This window comes from Recurvomyces mirabilis (genome assembly GCF_035927965.1).
Source record: "Recurvomyces mirabilis strain CCFEE 5264 chromosome Unknown scaffold_30, whole genome shotgun sequence".
NCBI lineage: Eukaryota > Fungi > Ascomycota > Dothideomycetes > Mycosphaerellales > Teratosphaeriaceae > Recurvomyces > Recurvomyces mirabilis.
Window position 1 is genome coordinate 152327 of NW_027041964.1, and position 16079 is coordinate 168405.

The 16079-nt window shown below is 52.6% G+C and overlaps 6 protein-coding genes across 6 annotated transcripts; 4 read left to right on the forward strand and 2 right to left on the reverse strand.

Moving 5' to 3' along the window:
- Nucleotides 1–264: 264 nt before the first annotated feature.
- Nucleotides 265–776, reverse strand: LTS14_009257 (uncharacterized protein; the record flags this gene model as incomplete). Its single annotated transcript, XM_064841940.1, has 2 exons — nt 265–503; nt 617–776. 2 exons carry the CDS (start codon nt 774–776, stop codon nt 265–267), a joined length of 399 nt encoding a protein of 132 aa, XP_064690450.1.
- A 1940-nt stretch (nt 777–2716) lies between these two features.
- Nucleotides 2717–4608, reverse strand: LTS14_009258 (uncharacterized protein; the record flags this gene model as incomplete). Its single annotated transcript, XM_064841941.1, has 6 exons — nt 2717–3208; nt 3267–3615; nt 3668–4243; nt 4320–4351; nt 4404–4442; nt 4501–4608. 6 exons carry the CDS (start codon nt 4606–4608, stop codon nt 2717–2719), a joined length of 1596 nt encoding a protein of 531 aa, XP_064690451.1.
- A 1236-nt stretch (nt 4609–5844) lies between these two features.
- On the forward strand, nt 5845–7087 carry LTS14_009259 (uncharacterized protein; the record flags this gene model as incomplete). Its single annotated transcript, XM_064841942.1, has 4 exons — nt 5845–6024; nt 6084–6182; nt 6229–6453; nt 6503–7087. 4 exons carry the CDS (start codon nt 5845–5847, stop codon nt 7085–7087), a joined length of 1089 nt encoding a protein of 362 aa, XP_064690452.1.
- Nucleotides 7088–9806: 2719 nt separating this feature from the next.
- LTS14_009260 (uncharacterized protein) lies at nt 9807–11779 on the forward strand (the record flags this gene model as incomplete). Its single annotated transcript, XM_064841943.1, has 2 exons — nt 9807–9849; nt 9942–11779. The coding sequence occupies 2 exons, from the start codon at nt 9807–9809 to the stop codon at nt 11777–11779; spliced, it is 1881 nt and encodes a 626-aa protein (XP_064690453.1).
- Nucleotides 11780–12983: 1204 nt separating this feature from the next.
- Nucleotides 12984–14215, forward strand: LTS14_009261 (uncharacterized protein; the record flags this gene model as incomplete). Its single annotated transcript, XM_064841944.1, has 2 exons — nt 12984–13176; nt 13266–14215. The coding sequence occupies 2 exons, from the start codon at nt 12984–12986 to the stop codon at nt 14213–14215; spliced, it is 1143 nt and encodes a 380-aa protein (XP_064690454.1).
- Nucleotides 14216–14352: 137 nt separating this feature from the next.
- LTS14_009262 (uncharacterized protein) lies at nt 14353–15291 on the forward strand (the record flags this gene model as incomplete). Its single annotated transcript, XM_064841945.1, has 2 exons — nt 14353–15172; nt 15230–15291. 2 exons carry the CDS (start codon nt 14353–14355, stop codon nt 15289–15291), a joined length of 882 nt encoding a protein of 293 aa, XP_064690455.1.
- Nucleotides 15292–16079: the final 788 nt, after the last annotated feature.

Here is a 16079-nt window from a genome sequence, read left to right on the forward strand (position 1 = left end):
CTACCAACCAGTCTCGAAGAACAACGACGGTCTTCAGCGTCTGCTCGCAGAAGGGCCTTCAAGGAGCGATGGCGAGCAGCAACAATACACTGCCTATATCTACTAGGGACATTGTCATATACATCGTTACTGCTAGCGGATCCATTACGAATCCAAGCTAGGGCAATTCTCGCTCGTCTCGGATGTAACACTCTTATACGGAGCCGGATCTGTCCAGATGATGTTGAAGCTTGAAATGCATCAGTACGAGTACTCTCGAAGATTTCATCTTGTCGCCCACCTTTCATCAGGATAATCGGGGGCATTCTTGTCACCAAGCGCTTTTGCAATTTTGGTGAGCTCGTCGTGCTCCCAGCAGATGAGAATGTTTCTAGGACCATCGTAGTCGTCGACTGCATCATTTACACAGGACTCATCGTCGCGATCGCAGCTAATGTCCACGGTGAGGCCAAGATCTTGCGCGAGAGGCTCCACGGTCTCGTACGGACGTTCACGAGCGCCACCTAGGGAGAGACGGTCAATACCCTGGCTTCGAAAGGCATCTGGATGGGATTGCACGTACTACTCTTCGGCTGCTCTGCGAGGATCTAGCCGATGTTGTAGCCTGAACTCGTACCGAAGACATTACGCAGACATTGTGCTCGCTCCTTGCCTTGTGCGGTCAGGCCATTGCTGCCGTCTGAGGGCTTCTCGCCGTGGCGGATAAGGTAGACTGTCGCCTGAGCTGAGGCCAGAGAAAGCAGAGACGCGACGGTGATGGTCTTCCAGATGAGCATGGTTGCTAGGATCTCGAAGATCTTGTCTGGCGTGGAAGTGCTACAGCGGAAGGTATTGGGCTGAATGTACTCTACAATGGAGAAGAAGACCTCGCCTACTTATGTCCTTCGTCTTAGCCACTTTTACACATGATCAAGGTCATCATACGATACAACTCGACACTTGAAAGAGAGCGACCGGACGATCGATCGCCTGTTCCTGTCATCTACACGTACCTCTCCGTCTCACATACTTCTAGCGTGACTTTGCTTTCTTTGTTAGCACCGGTCATTCGACCAGGCTTCGCCAAGATCTGCATCTTACATCGGGGACTATACCGTACGCCATAATGACTACCGGACATGGAGCGCTTGGGATGCATGTTGCACATGAAATGTGAAGTGTGCTGATGATCGGCAGGTACACGTGCTACGACCAAAGACTTTACAGGGCAGAAGGAGTCGATCGATTCTAGCCTTGAAATTATGGTTGGTTGTTCCCTTGCGATTCGGACATCAAATACATGAAGTTGGCAGCCCATTCAATGTGGTACGCCAACAAGGAAGATACTTCTCGAGGGTACCTGAGGTGAAGACGCTACCGGTTGCCTTCCTCACAGCCTCTGCGTAAGCGTTCTCGAGTGGGATAGCAGTCCGCATTGAGATACGCACAGAGCATGCGGAAGCCACTATATTAAAAGCCCAGTAACAAAGAGGTTCAGCTCATCCGGGAGTTGGTCGCCGAGCTGCCGATCCGGCTTGTTGTGGGCAGTCGCATTTCACCACAGCCTCATGGTCATGGAGTCGTCCACGAATCTTAGGGTGTGGTTTCGATTTGGGACGACCACAGCGAAGGCGGTGGTAAGGGCGGGATGGGGATACTTGTGGTGCCTGCTCTGCTCTAGCTCCCTGCTGACGATGCGGTTGCAAGCCATGGGAGGCATCGTTGAATTCGTCCATAGGTTCGCAGTGCGCGAAATTAGAGCGTATCTGTGCACATCAGTAAGGTGAAACAGCTATTTAGACGACAGGACAAACACGAGGTCGGCAGGCACCCCCATATTGATGATGATGGCATCGTCCACCGCGCGTATCAAATCCTTGAGCTTTCAAAGTCTGGTTGGATTGACCGGGCTCCTCGCAGGAGGCGGTGTACACCTTTGTTGTTCGTATGCTGTTGTGGGATCGGATTGAGAGGCTATACCGTATAGACATTCTAGCGCACCGCCGCTGCCGGGTTGTTGTAGTTGTCGCTGTTCGCCGTCGGGAACGCTCGCTGTCCGTGAGTTTGTGAGGAGATCGTGGAGTTAGTGTGAAAGTACGAGAGACGACTGAGAGGCAGAGATGCACGATATGTCAAGGTCCGCTGCAGGACGCGGGTGGCATGACAGGCGATGTGTGTCTTGCTATCTTCTTCCTCCGGTGGTACTAGGCAGTACACGTAAATGTCAGAGTCTGATGGGCTGCTGCGGAAGACGTGGTGTTGCTCGTTGCAGCGTGTGATGTGAATGTCTTGCTAGGCGTGATGAGTGCTTCTGAAGCTGGATGTGGGCTGAAGGAGTAGTCGGTGCCAGAGGAGCTTGGTGCTTTGGATCCGACGGAGCTCGTGCTTCCTGAGTGGCCTCTTACTCGAGTGCATATTGTGCCTCTTAGTGAGCACAGTACTGCTTCAACGAAGTTGTCCCTAACAGACGCGGCACCAGCTAGATAATGCCGGTCTGCCCAATGTGCCGAGCCACGATCGAGCTCAACACAATCGACCAGCCGCCATCTGCGGAAACTGCAGGAACAGATGGGACGCGGACAACTAGTCAAGGGGACATGAGTTCGCTGGAAGTGAAGGCGGGATTCCGGAAGCGAAGGAGAGTTTCTCGAAAGAAGCATGCCTAAGTTTGTTTTGTTGGGTCGAATCAGTGATACCAGTATCTATTATGGTTGTATCCAGCCAAAATTTGGCCATCTTACATCATCTTGTCTGCACTGCTTTGTACGATCTCCACGGTTGGCGTTTTGTTCTCATCCGTCATCACTGTTGCTTCCTTCAACGGGCCAGCATAGTGCTTTCTGCCTCTTATGAACCAATCAAGCAATGCCACGAGTTCTAGGAAGACGAAAACTGGAGCAGCATAGTTCATAGATGTCGCTGAGACCGGCGTGGCTGCTGGGAAGGGCAGGAAGATGATGATGAAAATGCCGAAGGCGATAGCGTAGAGGTTGATGAATAAGCCAAATTTTCCAAGGGTCCACGGGCCAAATGGAATCGGCTCGCCTCGAATGCGTTTAAGTGCGAGAAGCGAGATTGGGACCAGGTAGGACACGTAGAGCGCGAGACTAGATAGCGAAAGAATGGCGTATAAGGCGATCGAGGAGCCGATATTGATTAGGGAGAGGAGCATAATAACAACACACACCAAGCTGATTGCGCGAATCGGGATGTGGTAGTGGGGATCGACCTGTACAGATCGTGTCAGTACCTCTCATGAAATATTTGACCAATTCTCGTCGTCTTACGTGTGCGAAGAACTTGGAGAAGGGCATGCCTCCATCTCTTGCGAATGCGAACGTCAGACGAGATACAGATGCCAGGAGAGCAAAGCCAGAGGCGAATGCGATAATGATCAAACCAGCTTCCATGACAGTCCCTGCGGCGTTGGAGTTCGTAGCCTGTACGAATATGGCGATGATCGGGTATCCGGTCGGAGTGCTCAAGACTGTCTCGATGTCGCCGAGACAGAAGAGTAGAGCGATCAGGAAGGCAAAGGCCAGAGTTGCATTGATGACAATGGTAAGGATGATGACTTTGGGGATTGTCGTCGCGGCATCTTTCACCTCCTCACTCATGTGAATGGCTCCGTCGAACCTGTAACTGTCAGTTCAGCCATGGCAACAGAACAGCATGCCACTGGACTCACCCAACGAAGGAGTAGACGACAGTCAGAAGTCCAATACACCACGATACCCCATCGCTCTGCCAGCCGCCTCCATTCGTGAATGTCGTGAAGACGAACTCTGCGGAGCTGCGGGGCGACAGGACGACCAAAACGATCAGCATCATGACGAAGAATGCAATGTGGCAGACACCACCCATCAGCTCGATCAGAGGTAGGAGGCGTATGCCCCATACATTTGCCGCGAAAAGAACTGCGAGATAGGCCCACATTAAGAGTGTCCCATGCCATCTCTCCGGTGTGTAGTCTGGATAGTTCAAGATCATCAGACCTTGAATCTGCGTCGCAGTGAGGAAGGTGACACTCGTCACGGTCGCCTGCCATGCGAAAACAGTCGTCCATCCTTGCATCCACGTTATGAAGGCTGCCCATTTAGGAGGTGCAAACATGTATGTCCAGTGGTATTGGGCGCCGGAAATCGGACATATAGAAGCCATCTCTGCTAGCGAAGCCGCCACCGCGAGTGTACCAGAAATAGACAGGAGCATGCCGTAGATGAGAGACACAGGTCCGCCATTTGTGAGTCCTGCTGCGATCGACCTAGATGTAAAGTTAGAGTTGTGATGCTGTGACCGTGGGAATCGCAATGCCATTGCTTCTGGATGATCTCACGTACTCTGCGACAGACTCCCACGATGCGAGTAAGGTCTGCAAGTGATAGTCAGAACCTAGTAATCTATTACTTTCAAGAACAGCATACCGAAGAAAGAGCCAAAGTGCTCAAAAAACCAAAGATGCGCTGTGGAGTGATTCTGTCAGCTAGGGTCTATCTTGTCTCATTGCATAGCATAGCGTACTGAGAACTGTTGCTTCTTGCCAATCTTCGCCATAACCGCGAGATCATGGTCTGTCGACCTGAGCCCATTGTCTCGACCAGCGCTGGTCATCTCGATGCTTCGCTCCATCTTACCAGCTACACGTAATGATACCAACTAGCAACAGCTTCGACAGGGCAGAGGAAAAGGGACAGGGAAAAAGAGTATGAGAGCACGAGCAGAATCGCTTGAAGGTAGCAATCTGCCGGCGCTTAAGCACAGAGCACCTTGTCACGAGCAAGGCTCTGGACTCGACAACTGCGAGGTACCATCTGGCGGCCAACGGACAGGCACGATAGGCATGTTGGAGCTTACTCATTGGCTTCTCGGCTTCGTATTAGCAGCGTGCATAACGCTTGCCTTGGAAGGGTATGGCAAGCAAGGAGAACGATCCAGGTATAGTGGTAGCCCGATGCGTTGATCTCGCTACTGCATCGATGCGGCGGTGCTGGCTTTGAGCTCCATCCCGTGTCGCCGGATATACGTGGTCGACATGGGGTTAGCTTCGATCCTGGTGAGGTTTATGAAGCATGTTCTTGGCCGTCCAAGTACGTCGAATTGATGCGATCCAACATGTCAAAGAACCAATTGTTCAGTCGCTTGACTGTCATTTCCTGTTTTGTGGTGCTATTCTGTCGTCGACTATAAGATGAGATGAGATCAGATGAGATGAGATGAAGCATTTGTCAAGACGGCATCCCACGTCGATGCCGAAGCCCATGCTCGTAATGCATCAGGTTGCATTGCTAGTGCGGCCGGGCCAGCCATCCCCGATCCTCCACGAACCGTGCCACGCACGGGGGACTTGCCGCAAAGATCCTTAACCCGAACAAGCTACATTTATCTTTCGGCAGATGCTGTTCCGCCCAGAGCACCAACGACGACTCGAAGCTTGCCCACACGTACATATCATTTATCGTGCATGCTCGTCTGGAAGCCACCACGCGAGAGGACACGCCCGCCAGCCAGCATTACCATAATCTCCACGCAAGCATCGCCCGGGATCATTCTCTTGCTTCGAGACACGCGAGAGTCTCCATGTGCTGCGGAACGTGGGAACGGCGGGATGTTACATCTCTTGTTATGTACCTCCGTATCTCCACCAATCTGAGCAAAGACTATACTATCAGGACGGGATCCCACAGAATTTCGGTGCGCCCAGCGTATGGGACCAGGTAAATCTGTGATGAGCAATGGCACCGACAGTGTGTTTCACGGCAGCCGTGTCGATGTGGGTTAGCCATCAGCTCAGCATATGTTCGCGTGCGACCGTCATATCGCGAGTCGACATTGACGACGACAGCCACTAGCTTTCTGCTCTTCCTCATGGACGCTGGCTCTAAAGCACCCCTTGTGCCGGTCACGTCAACTGACCATGCTGGGTACATTATCGTCACCATCTACGGAGCATTGTTCACCACGGCAGTCTTTTGGCTCGTAAGACTGGTCTTCCGCTTCCAGAAGCTTCGACCGAGATGGGACGATGGGTTTTTGATATGCTCTATGGTTGGTAACCTCCGGCACTGCACACTCATGCGGAATAGGTATCTGATTGGCGGGTCTAGCTATTCGCGATTTTGCAAACAGTATGCATGCAACTGTCGACGAGCGCAGGACTAGGAAAGCAGAAGCGAACGCTTGAGCATGGCGACAGCTGGGAGAAGGTCAGTAGACAGAAGTCGATCGAGAGCCTTGACTCATATATGACAGTCATTCTTCGCTGCCCAACTTCTCAACGTCTTGTCGCAACTGTGCTCGAAACTATCCGTGAGCCTACTGTTCCAGTCCTTCCAACCATTCAAGGGCATCTCGAAAGCAAATAAAGCCTCACTGGTGCTTCATACGGCGTGGCTAGTCGCTTCGGTCATTGCTCTTGCACTGCAGTGTGGACCACCTAACCCATGGCATCTCAGAGCTGACCGTTGCGTCAGTTTGGTACGTCTACCCAGCTTCTAAGATGGGAACATTTGTCTGACCACTCTAGCGATCTCTTGAGCTTGGCATAGACCTAGTCAACATATTCTCGGAAGTCTGCCTGATTGCTCTGCCGACAGCACTCATGCCACAGGTCCAGACCACTGTGCAGATCCAGATATTGGTCATTGTGTGCTTTGCTTGTCGGACGGCGGTGATTGGTACACTCGGCGGTCATATTTCCTCTCTTCACCATCTGGAGATCTTCGACGACCCTTCATGGTCTTACACCATGCCCGCAATCTGGTCGCAGGTCGTGATGAACGTATCGATCTTGACTGCCGCCATCCCTGGTATGCAGCAGTTCTTGGCAGACCTCCGACCGGGCATGACGACTTTGACAGTCAGAGATGCGCATCAAGAGACGAGCAATTCCGCTTCGGTGTTTGGTGCGAATAGTCGAGCTCGAGCTACGGCGTACAGTGATTCGAAGGGCAATTCGTGGGAGCTCAGCAAATTGGATTCGGTCATGAGGTCGAAGGGTGGGACCAGGCAAGAGCGAAGACATTCGGAGTCGGAGAGTGTGGAGCGCTTGACACCTCATCCGAACAATATTGTGGTGACGAGAGAGTTTGTTTCGTATATCGAGGACTAAATAGATCGTCAAAAAGCTCCAGAGGGACCGGATATGTGTACAATATATGCAAACTCCTATCAAGCTTGCTCATGCTGTGACATGCTCGGCGACCAACCCAGGATGGTACCGTGCAGACGCTGTGTCACACCCGTCGAACCACGGTAAGAGAAGTGACACATCACACATCTCGGTTACGGCGGGGCATCATCGATGAGGCAATGGCTCTATTTGGCTATAGACCGTAGAGGCGTATAGGTCGGGCATAACTGCAGAATGGGGAGACAGAGCACTGGCTAGTTGACTTACTTAGTCACGTAGTTCTGCAGTCTGAGCCGAATTTCTCTCGACGGGCTTTTCAATGGGTTGTACGAAGCCTGTACCACTCAGATGCCTGCCACGGCCCCTTGCGATGGTGGGAGTGAGAGCTTATATTGACAGCAGTGGAGTCAAGCATAGCAGAAGTCATCTATGAAACGTCTCGATTTTCCTCATCTAAGTTTCTGCAGACTCCGTTCTGACAGAGGTGGTGCCCTAGGTGCAGCGAGAGCGCTTGCAGAACACAGTATAGCCGAGCCTGACGACCAGACATGCTTTCGTGATCAAAAGCCACGGCATCCAGGACAGCGACCTGAATGACCGAGTCCGCTTTGATGGCAGGTTGGCCACGAAGACGGACCTCTACGAAACACGATTGCTTGGCCTTGCTGTCGCCGTATATCGCCTCCGCAGCCTCCCAGTCCTGACCTCATGGCCAAAGTGGCAACTGATGACGTGCTATCAGATTGCATAGCACCGCGGGGACGTCCTCTCGGCCAGACCTTAATCGCTAGGCCTGGTGCATGTCAATGTCGTTGGTGTCTGCGCCAGGGATCGGTGGAAGAATCCCAGACAAAGACTCCCGCGGCGCTCGTGCCACGTGGGAAAGGTCCAGCTCACTCGATTGTTTTCTTCTGCTTTAAAGGTCCAATATCGGCAACCAGAACTTTCCAATACCACAGGAAGTTACTGCTGCAACGAGGCACGCTTATCACAACCTGGTGGTAATTTGTTGGTCGGTATGATGGAGTCCCGGATATGGAGGGTGGGCTAAACGGAGTCGTGCTTTGTGCCAACAATAGTCAGAGAAGCAGATATTCAGTGGCCTACTGACGACTTTGTACCATGGGCCCATCTTGACAGTCTTAGAGAGGTGACACGAGCGCGCTGTCACGAGACTAGGCCCGTTGACCCAGACCCACATACTGCAGCAAGACTTTGCTTGGCGAGACGGGAGAAGGCTTCGTGATGGACTGGCCGGATAAGCTCACGTACATCCCGTGACTACCGTGCTTCGTGCTGGATAGAGGCTGAGGAGCGAACAAGACCACGCTAGAGAAAAGCTATGGGGTGATGCAGCGGGCTATACACCATCAGGGCACACCAACTTGAACTGTTTGCTGATCTTGTAGACCTCATCGTTCACCGGTGCCACTCTCGGTATCAAGTAACCGGCTACCTAGTCAACGCGCTACTGTACTCCGATAGAGTACATGCCCACAAGTACCTCCGCGGCCACATAGCCTTATCACTGCCGGAAGTCAAGTGTCATCCATCGAAAGAATGCTTCAGCCCCATGCGTATGCTCTGCATGCGAACTTCAACTTTTCGTGTCGAGAACACGATCCCACGACGGATTTCACGAAAGGCTTGTCGGCCAACCAGAGCGTGTGCCGTTAATCAATCCCTAGCTAGCATTGAAAGAAGGAGGCGACCTATGGACCTACCAACCCAAACTGTTGTGGGGTTGACATCACACGAAGTCGAGCAAATAGAGTCTAGTAGTAGTGACGAGAGGCCAAACGGTGTAGTGGTTGCACCACAATCCGTGTGCTCTCACAGGATGTTCGGATACACCCTGTCATTGTCCGTGGATTTGGCGGTGTGCTGGACGCTCGAGACAGCACGAGGCGCGGGCAAAAGAGTGACCTGTATGTTTATGCCATACATTGTTAAGACTTGATGACCCGAAGCCTAAGTTTTGGGGCGCAGTATTGCGATCCGTGGAATTGGGCTTGTCTACTCGACCTCGCGCTTTACTGCTCGCCACGTACTGCACGCCAAGACTCTGTTGATCGGGAAAGGCCGTGGCTGTCGTCCTGTCGTAGTACCGAATATACACAGCGGAAGGCTCAGTCGCGAGGCGCCGCAGTTTTTGGCTTGGAGTCAGCAGAATACAAAGCGTGTTACTGTCATTCCAGCCTTGTAGGCACATGAGCAGGAACACAACTCAGGTTAGTGTGAGGCTTCCGAGGGCAGTTCCAGCGATGGTCATACCTGCAAGCAGCGGACGCTGCTGTGAGCCATCATCTCACTTCCGGACAGTCCCATAGCATTCAAGCAGCCTTGGGAGAAGGCCGCGGTGCTTCATCACGCTCCATCAAGCGAGACTGCTTTATGCACACAGTGATGCCGAGGAAGCTCTGTGAGTCGCTGCGCACACCGGACAAGTTGTGAGACGGTGACACGAGCAAGGACTTGGGGTGCTCGAGGGTGAAAGTTGCTCAACAGCTACTACAGTATCACTGTTCATCCCCCATCGTGATTCCTCAAGGTATAAACTCGCTGCATGTCTTTGTTCGGTACGGCAAGTGTCAACCAGCCTGACTGTCTGCTTTTGCAACGCCTGATCTAGACAAGAGCGAGCCTGTCAATATTCCTACAGCTAGTGTCCGCCTAGGCCCTGAGCTTACCATCAGTCATGTGCCGTGTCTCTGATAAGCCCTCTCCGCATCTCACTACAAGTAAGTCCTCAGCGTCCGCCTTATGACGATCAAGATTCAGAGCTAATGCCGAAACCTCAAAGGTACGGACTGGTACGGGTATCGACACATAGTGACCAACCCACAAGTGTCGGCAACGACAACCTCTACTATATCTGCATCCACATCCCTTGATCGACAGAACACTCAGATCTCTACATGTGGGTCGCCGTTGCTACATCATGAGGAACTTCCGCGCTCAACAACATCAGTGCCAACGCCGCCTGCTTCTGTCCCACCTAGATCTGCGCGCAAGCTGAAAAATACACGAGATATTCTCCACTGGTGCTACAATTGTGCCTATTCCGGAGACAAGAAGGGGTTTGACAAGCACTTTTGGTCTCAAGAGGAGCCAGATTATGTCCGTTCCTGTGATCACGAAGCCTGCAAGGAGCTCGACTCTTTTGCACGAACTGACAAATATCACAAACACCTTCGTGAGCAACATGGAGGCTGGACTGCCAGTGGAAATATTACTTCTGAATGCATCCACCTTCCGACGAAATACTATCGAGCTTGTGGAATATGCGACAAACTCTCTGGGGAGAATGCTCAAGCTTTCTACGACCACTTTGTGGAGCATCTGCAACATGGCGCGGTCAAGACACAATGGGACCCAAGGCTCCAGCTACGCAACTTGCTACGACAAGGGGCCTTGGGGTCTGTCTGGCACGAGGTCTCTGCGCAGCTTGGCTCTTCTCGGGAGAACTTCGTATCGTGGTGTCTATGCCACCCACCGGACTTGATCAGGACGCTCCAAGGACATCCGAGGCGAGATTTGTGGCAGTCCCATACCAATACAGTTACGCAGTCAATACGGCAGCTCTACGTCGAATACCAGCATCAATATGCGCTGTCGAATCCACAACTACTAGCGCAACAATATCAGCCGTGGATGCCGCCACAGCAAGTCTTGTTTAGATGGGGGCAAGACCATGCCAGTACAGCTGCAGATACGTATGGTAGTGACGTATTGCAGCCTCTATATCGAGGCATTACACGATCCGACAATGGTCCTTACGTTCCGAACGGAGCGGTAGACTGCGAGACAGGCTTTCAAGCCTTGCCTCGTGAATTTCCGAATGACGTGGGCGAAGCTTCTACGGATCTAAGGGTCACCGTCAGCTCCAGAGATTGGCTAGAAGAGCAGGAGTCTGTCATGGGATTTGACGGCTCGAGTGTGAGCCTCTTCCACGAGCTAGGAACCGCGAACATCATAAGTCGCATCGAAGTCTCCTCAGGGCCAACGACTGATGGCTATGCCGTCAACCTGCCGTCTGTTCCGCGTGGTGTATGGCTACCCGATGTAGGAAGTGGTTATGCTGAGGGTATCATGGTACGCGGTTTACCAGCGTCGATGCAAACACTGGCTATTCCACATCAATACCGGAATGACGACGAAGACCGTAACTTGTCGTCGTGGAATACCTTATCTTGGCCGTCTAGCTCCTTGACGTCTTGCTCACGGCACATGCTGAAAGAGCCGCTAAACCTTCCGATCGACCTGGAAAGTGTCAACGAGCAGTCGTCCAATGATCTAGCACGGCAAGCTTGGCAGGAAGTGATGCAGCTGGGCGTCGAAGGTGACTCAATGGATGCTGGGGACTTCTTGGCGTCCGCTGGTGGACAGTTGGACTCCTTAGACCACGTCGATAGGCCCCTCATCCAGGAAGGCTACTTTGCCATCGACGACTGCCATCGAGCAACGCCACTATATGGGCAGCCCATGGACCTTGACCACGACCAGATGAGCATGCGGCTCCAGCCGGCGATGGTGGACGACGATGATATCGACAGTTATCAAGCAGAGCGAGCAACGTGGGGACCAGGAATAGAGTGTTCGATGGACTTCGACTTTGGGCAAGAACGGTCGGCGCATGATACATCGCAAGTTCGCGGAAGAGAAATCTAGGGTCGCATTGTGATATGATTGAATGAAGGATGACTGTAAGATCAAAACAGCGCATCAAATGGTCCCGAGATCCCTCGCTTGCGAAAAAGCACCTACTCCAAGAACCGAGACCATTTTACTATGCCGCGTCGATACCAAGATAGAACTGAGACTCTGCTTTTTGTGATTGGCTGCATTAATTCATAGTAGCTGCAGGATACATACAGTGTCCTAGAGCATGGGCACTCGCCCACATGACAGCAGCATCGTGCCTAATTTGGCATTTGATAACCGCTGCATCTTGCTTGGTGTCTTAGATAGGCCGGTGGCTTGCATAAATATCGCTGTGCAATACCGTTCCCAGTCAATGCAGCCTCCACATGGCTTTTTTCTCCACAAATCTCCAATCATGGACTCGGTGATCCCGAGAAGTCTAGATTGTCTCACACACACAAAATCACATACTTGACCTTCGATCAGACGAAAGACACCCTACAGACGGGCAAGTGGTTTTGCTAGCTCGTCGTTCTGATGCGTTGTGGTTGAGTGAAGATGAGTGGCCACATTACACAGTCAATTGCTCATCGCCTTTGCATATACGGCCTTGACGATGATTATGATCTTGATCGTCATTACTCAGATCTGATCGTACTGACATCAAGCCGGGGCGGTCGCAATGGGGAGACCAGTATCAGCGTTCATAAAATGACTGTGAAGCGAACACTATGCGGTATGGAGCATATCAGCTGACCAGCTCGATGATCAATCATTGGCGTTGACGGTGGCCAATCCTCAAATATCGTCCCAGCAACACGACTATAAGGCTCTGGGTTTTCGTCCTGCTGCAGCTTGAACTCATTCGGAGAATAGCGCTGTGGTTTGGCCTGTGACCTGCGGCGATTGTTGGAAGACGTAACTTCGCACTTCGTTGCGGTAAGGCACCAAGGGGTGACGGGAGACATCAGATTGGCCAGCAGAGGCTAGTGCGGGCGATGAGGTCCTTAGTTGAGGAACACCACCATAGCCAGCAAACAACGCAAGCTGCCGATGTGAGACTCATTCTGTATCTTCTTCCTCACCTACCGTTTCGCAGTCTCCTTCTCCAGCCTTGTAAACGTGTTCGCATCAACGTTTGCCTGGTCATATGAATGATAGGGCTCGACATCTGAGCCGCGGACACGGCTGCCTGGCAAAGCTGGACCGCTCGAGCGCTCGACCACGCGGCATGGCGCCAAAGGCCACTTTCGTGCCGCTATTGGATCAGACGCCTTTCGCAGCCAGCAGTCCACCTCGAGCAGTCGCGGCTGCAACATCGCATGAGCTTATCCGCCCTGATGGTGTGATGATCTATGCAGTAGGTCAACGGCTGGACGCCATTATGCAGCCCCCAGCCGAGATAGACCGCGGTGAGGGGCCAGGTACGCAATGTACTTTCTTTACGCTACTTGACCACCGCTCATTGTCCTCTTGTGTGCTCCCAAATGTAGCTGATAGGTGTCTGTAGCAGCGGGGACCGACCAGCAGACTCATCTCCCGCACGAAGATTCCTCTCGAAGCCACTCTGCTGCTAGCCATAACGTTAGTCATGGCGTCTCCCGAAACGCTTCGACTGTCACTCTCCGATCCCACTCATCACAGCGGAAGCGCTCCTCTCGAGCTAAAGGCAAGTCGAGCGCAGCCAGCAGTCACCGACATCCGATATGGTGTCGTCTTTGTGACGAGACTTTTTCGGAAGATAAAGAGTTCAAGCGGCACTTCTCTCTCCATGCCCCAGCTTATCTGTGTCCATTCCGCCGGTATGGCTGCAACTTTGTCTTCAAACGCACCGACCCTCTCAGGAACCACTTGAAGAACCATCATGATATAGGCCGCGGCGCTCCTAACGATCACAACTACGACAAGGTCGAGCGCAGACATGCAATAGGTTGTGTGTTGTGCGTGCGTGTGTTCAGTCGAGTACTAGACTATGTCAACCACCATGTGGAGCATTGTAGGGCTGGATTAGTGAAGGCTGACACAAACGAGGTCCTGGAGATTGAGAGCCTCTTCATTCAACAAGGATTGCGCGAGCGCTGGATACAATCGGTCAAACGCAGCGGTTTTAGCATTCGCGCTTTTATCCAATGGTGTCTGCAACAGAGTGCAGACTTACGTGAGCAGCTCGAAGGCGAGAGACTCGTGGATGGGGTTCCCGAGCATGTTCAGAAAGTGCGAGCCCTTCTCGAGAGCCTTCTCCATGGATATAACGAGTTCTTCGAGGAGCCAACATCTGCTGAGTACGTCGTCCGGATGCCCACGAGCTGGGAGAATGCTGACAATTTCCTCGCCATAGGTCTCAAGATGCGTACGCTGCTTCTCGCGTTACCGGCGAGCGCTTCAATGTCCAATTCCGAGGTGTCGAGCAACACATCCAGCCAATTGATAATGCACCGTGGACTTCCTCGACTGTTCTTGTAGGTACTAGTAGTGGCCCGGCTGATCCTGCGAGAAATCGTGTCCGCAATTGCTTGATCAATACAGTACGCGATGGCCTTTGGCCCACTTTCACGCGCCACACCGGCCTCCTATGCGGCATCTATTCTTTGGTTGGATCGATGAACGAGGCGCTACCGTGGGAAGAGCATCTGAGAGCGGAGGACGTTATACAAGCAATTTGGCAGGACAATGGTCGGCCTAGCCCCTCGTACCGTGCCTTCCTGCAGAATCACTTGCGCCAGCTACTGGGTCCAGCTCCAGCCCATGAAGTGTACAACATGGCATGGGAGGAGTTGGCGACGCCAAATAATCTTAGTGCCCAGCAACTTCAGCTTCTCCCGACGTTCTTGCGACAGCATGGTATGCTCAGGCGAGATTTTGCTGTGGGTATGGTCATCGAAGGAGGAAGGACATGGGATGGTCGTGTGATCGAGCCCGGCGTGGTGGTGGAAGATACTCGTCCCGAGGCATTCGTTGTCTGGTTGCACAACGACAACGCACAGCTCCTCTCTAGAAGCGAGCTCAACCATTGGTCCATGTTCAGCAGAGCTCCAGACCGCGTGCGTGTCGCCTTATCCAGTATGGGTCTTGAGGAGCTATTGGCCACCAACCAGAGCGTAGTTCAGCTGAACTCGCCTGCCCTTGACGAGCACGATTACCTCCAGCGTCCCGCATTGAGACAGGGACGTAGCACGGGCCGTAGCGATTCGACAGCCGAGGGATTTCACGATCTGCCCATGGATGTGCCGTCAGCCTCTGATGCTGGCCTCTCGCACCAGCCCATCGACGTCGCAGACCATCGCCTGCCAGTGGCTACTACGTTTGCTGGAGGAGAGCGCTTCAGACCGTCCAGCGACACGGCCGCCAGTTCACTCGAAGGCGCAGATGGAATCAACCTGGAAGCAGATTCTATTGAAACTTCGGGGAATCTACACTTTGGTAAGCCACGTGATGGAATGACATCGAAGCTGACAAATACTGACTTTGCCACCACAGGAGACAGCGAGACCTCCGGTTGTCCAATGGCCTGGGAGGACTTTTTGAACACTCTCGACTAATAGGCACAAAGGCGACTCCAGGACTATCGACTTCACCATGGTTTCTAACGATTGCTGGAGCAGAGAGGGAGTTTCAGGTTGTGTTGATTCTCTAATGACGACCGAGTATGCGAGTTCGGACTATGAGAAGTTTGGGTGTGGGCGTAATGAGTCACGAGGAACGGTGACAGAAGCCTATGAGCTACACTTTCGGTTTTTTCTTATCACGATTGAGTCTCTTCGTGCTGGCTGGTGATACCATGGCGCTATGGAACAGGCGTAGTCGGACGTGCGGCGTACGGGACAGATCACTGGCGTCGTGGGATTGAAGGAATTCTCGAAAGTCGAGAGGAGTCCTTGAGGTGCATCACTCACGTTTGGGACGGCGAAAGGCGTGAGCGTATGTCGTGTCTAATTACAACCAGAGCACGGTGTGTAGATGGTTATACGTGATTAGCGAGCCATAGTGCATTCCGTCCTCGATGACTTGAATATCCCTCGCAGCTGAAGTCTCTTTATGCTTGTCTTGGCTCGCCTCAGGATTTGGTAACTTCAGGGATGGGCCTTGTGTAAATACTTTGTAACCAAAAGGTACACCTTGCCGCTTTGGGAACACTTCCGCGGTCAAGCATGCCATTATTGTCGACGCGAGGTCATGAGACTACAGTACACCATCATATTCCTAGTTGTTCGTGCCGTGTGTATTCGTGGTCTCGATGCTGTCAAGGGCGTGTGCGGCTGTACGTTGTCGGCGTAACACTGTTGGCGATAGAGTACAATGCCGACAATGGTCTGTAAGAGGTACGAGA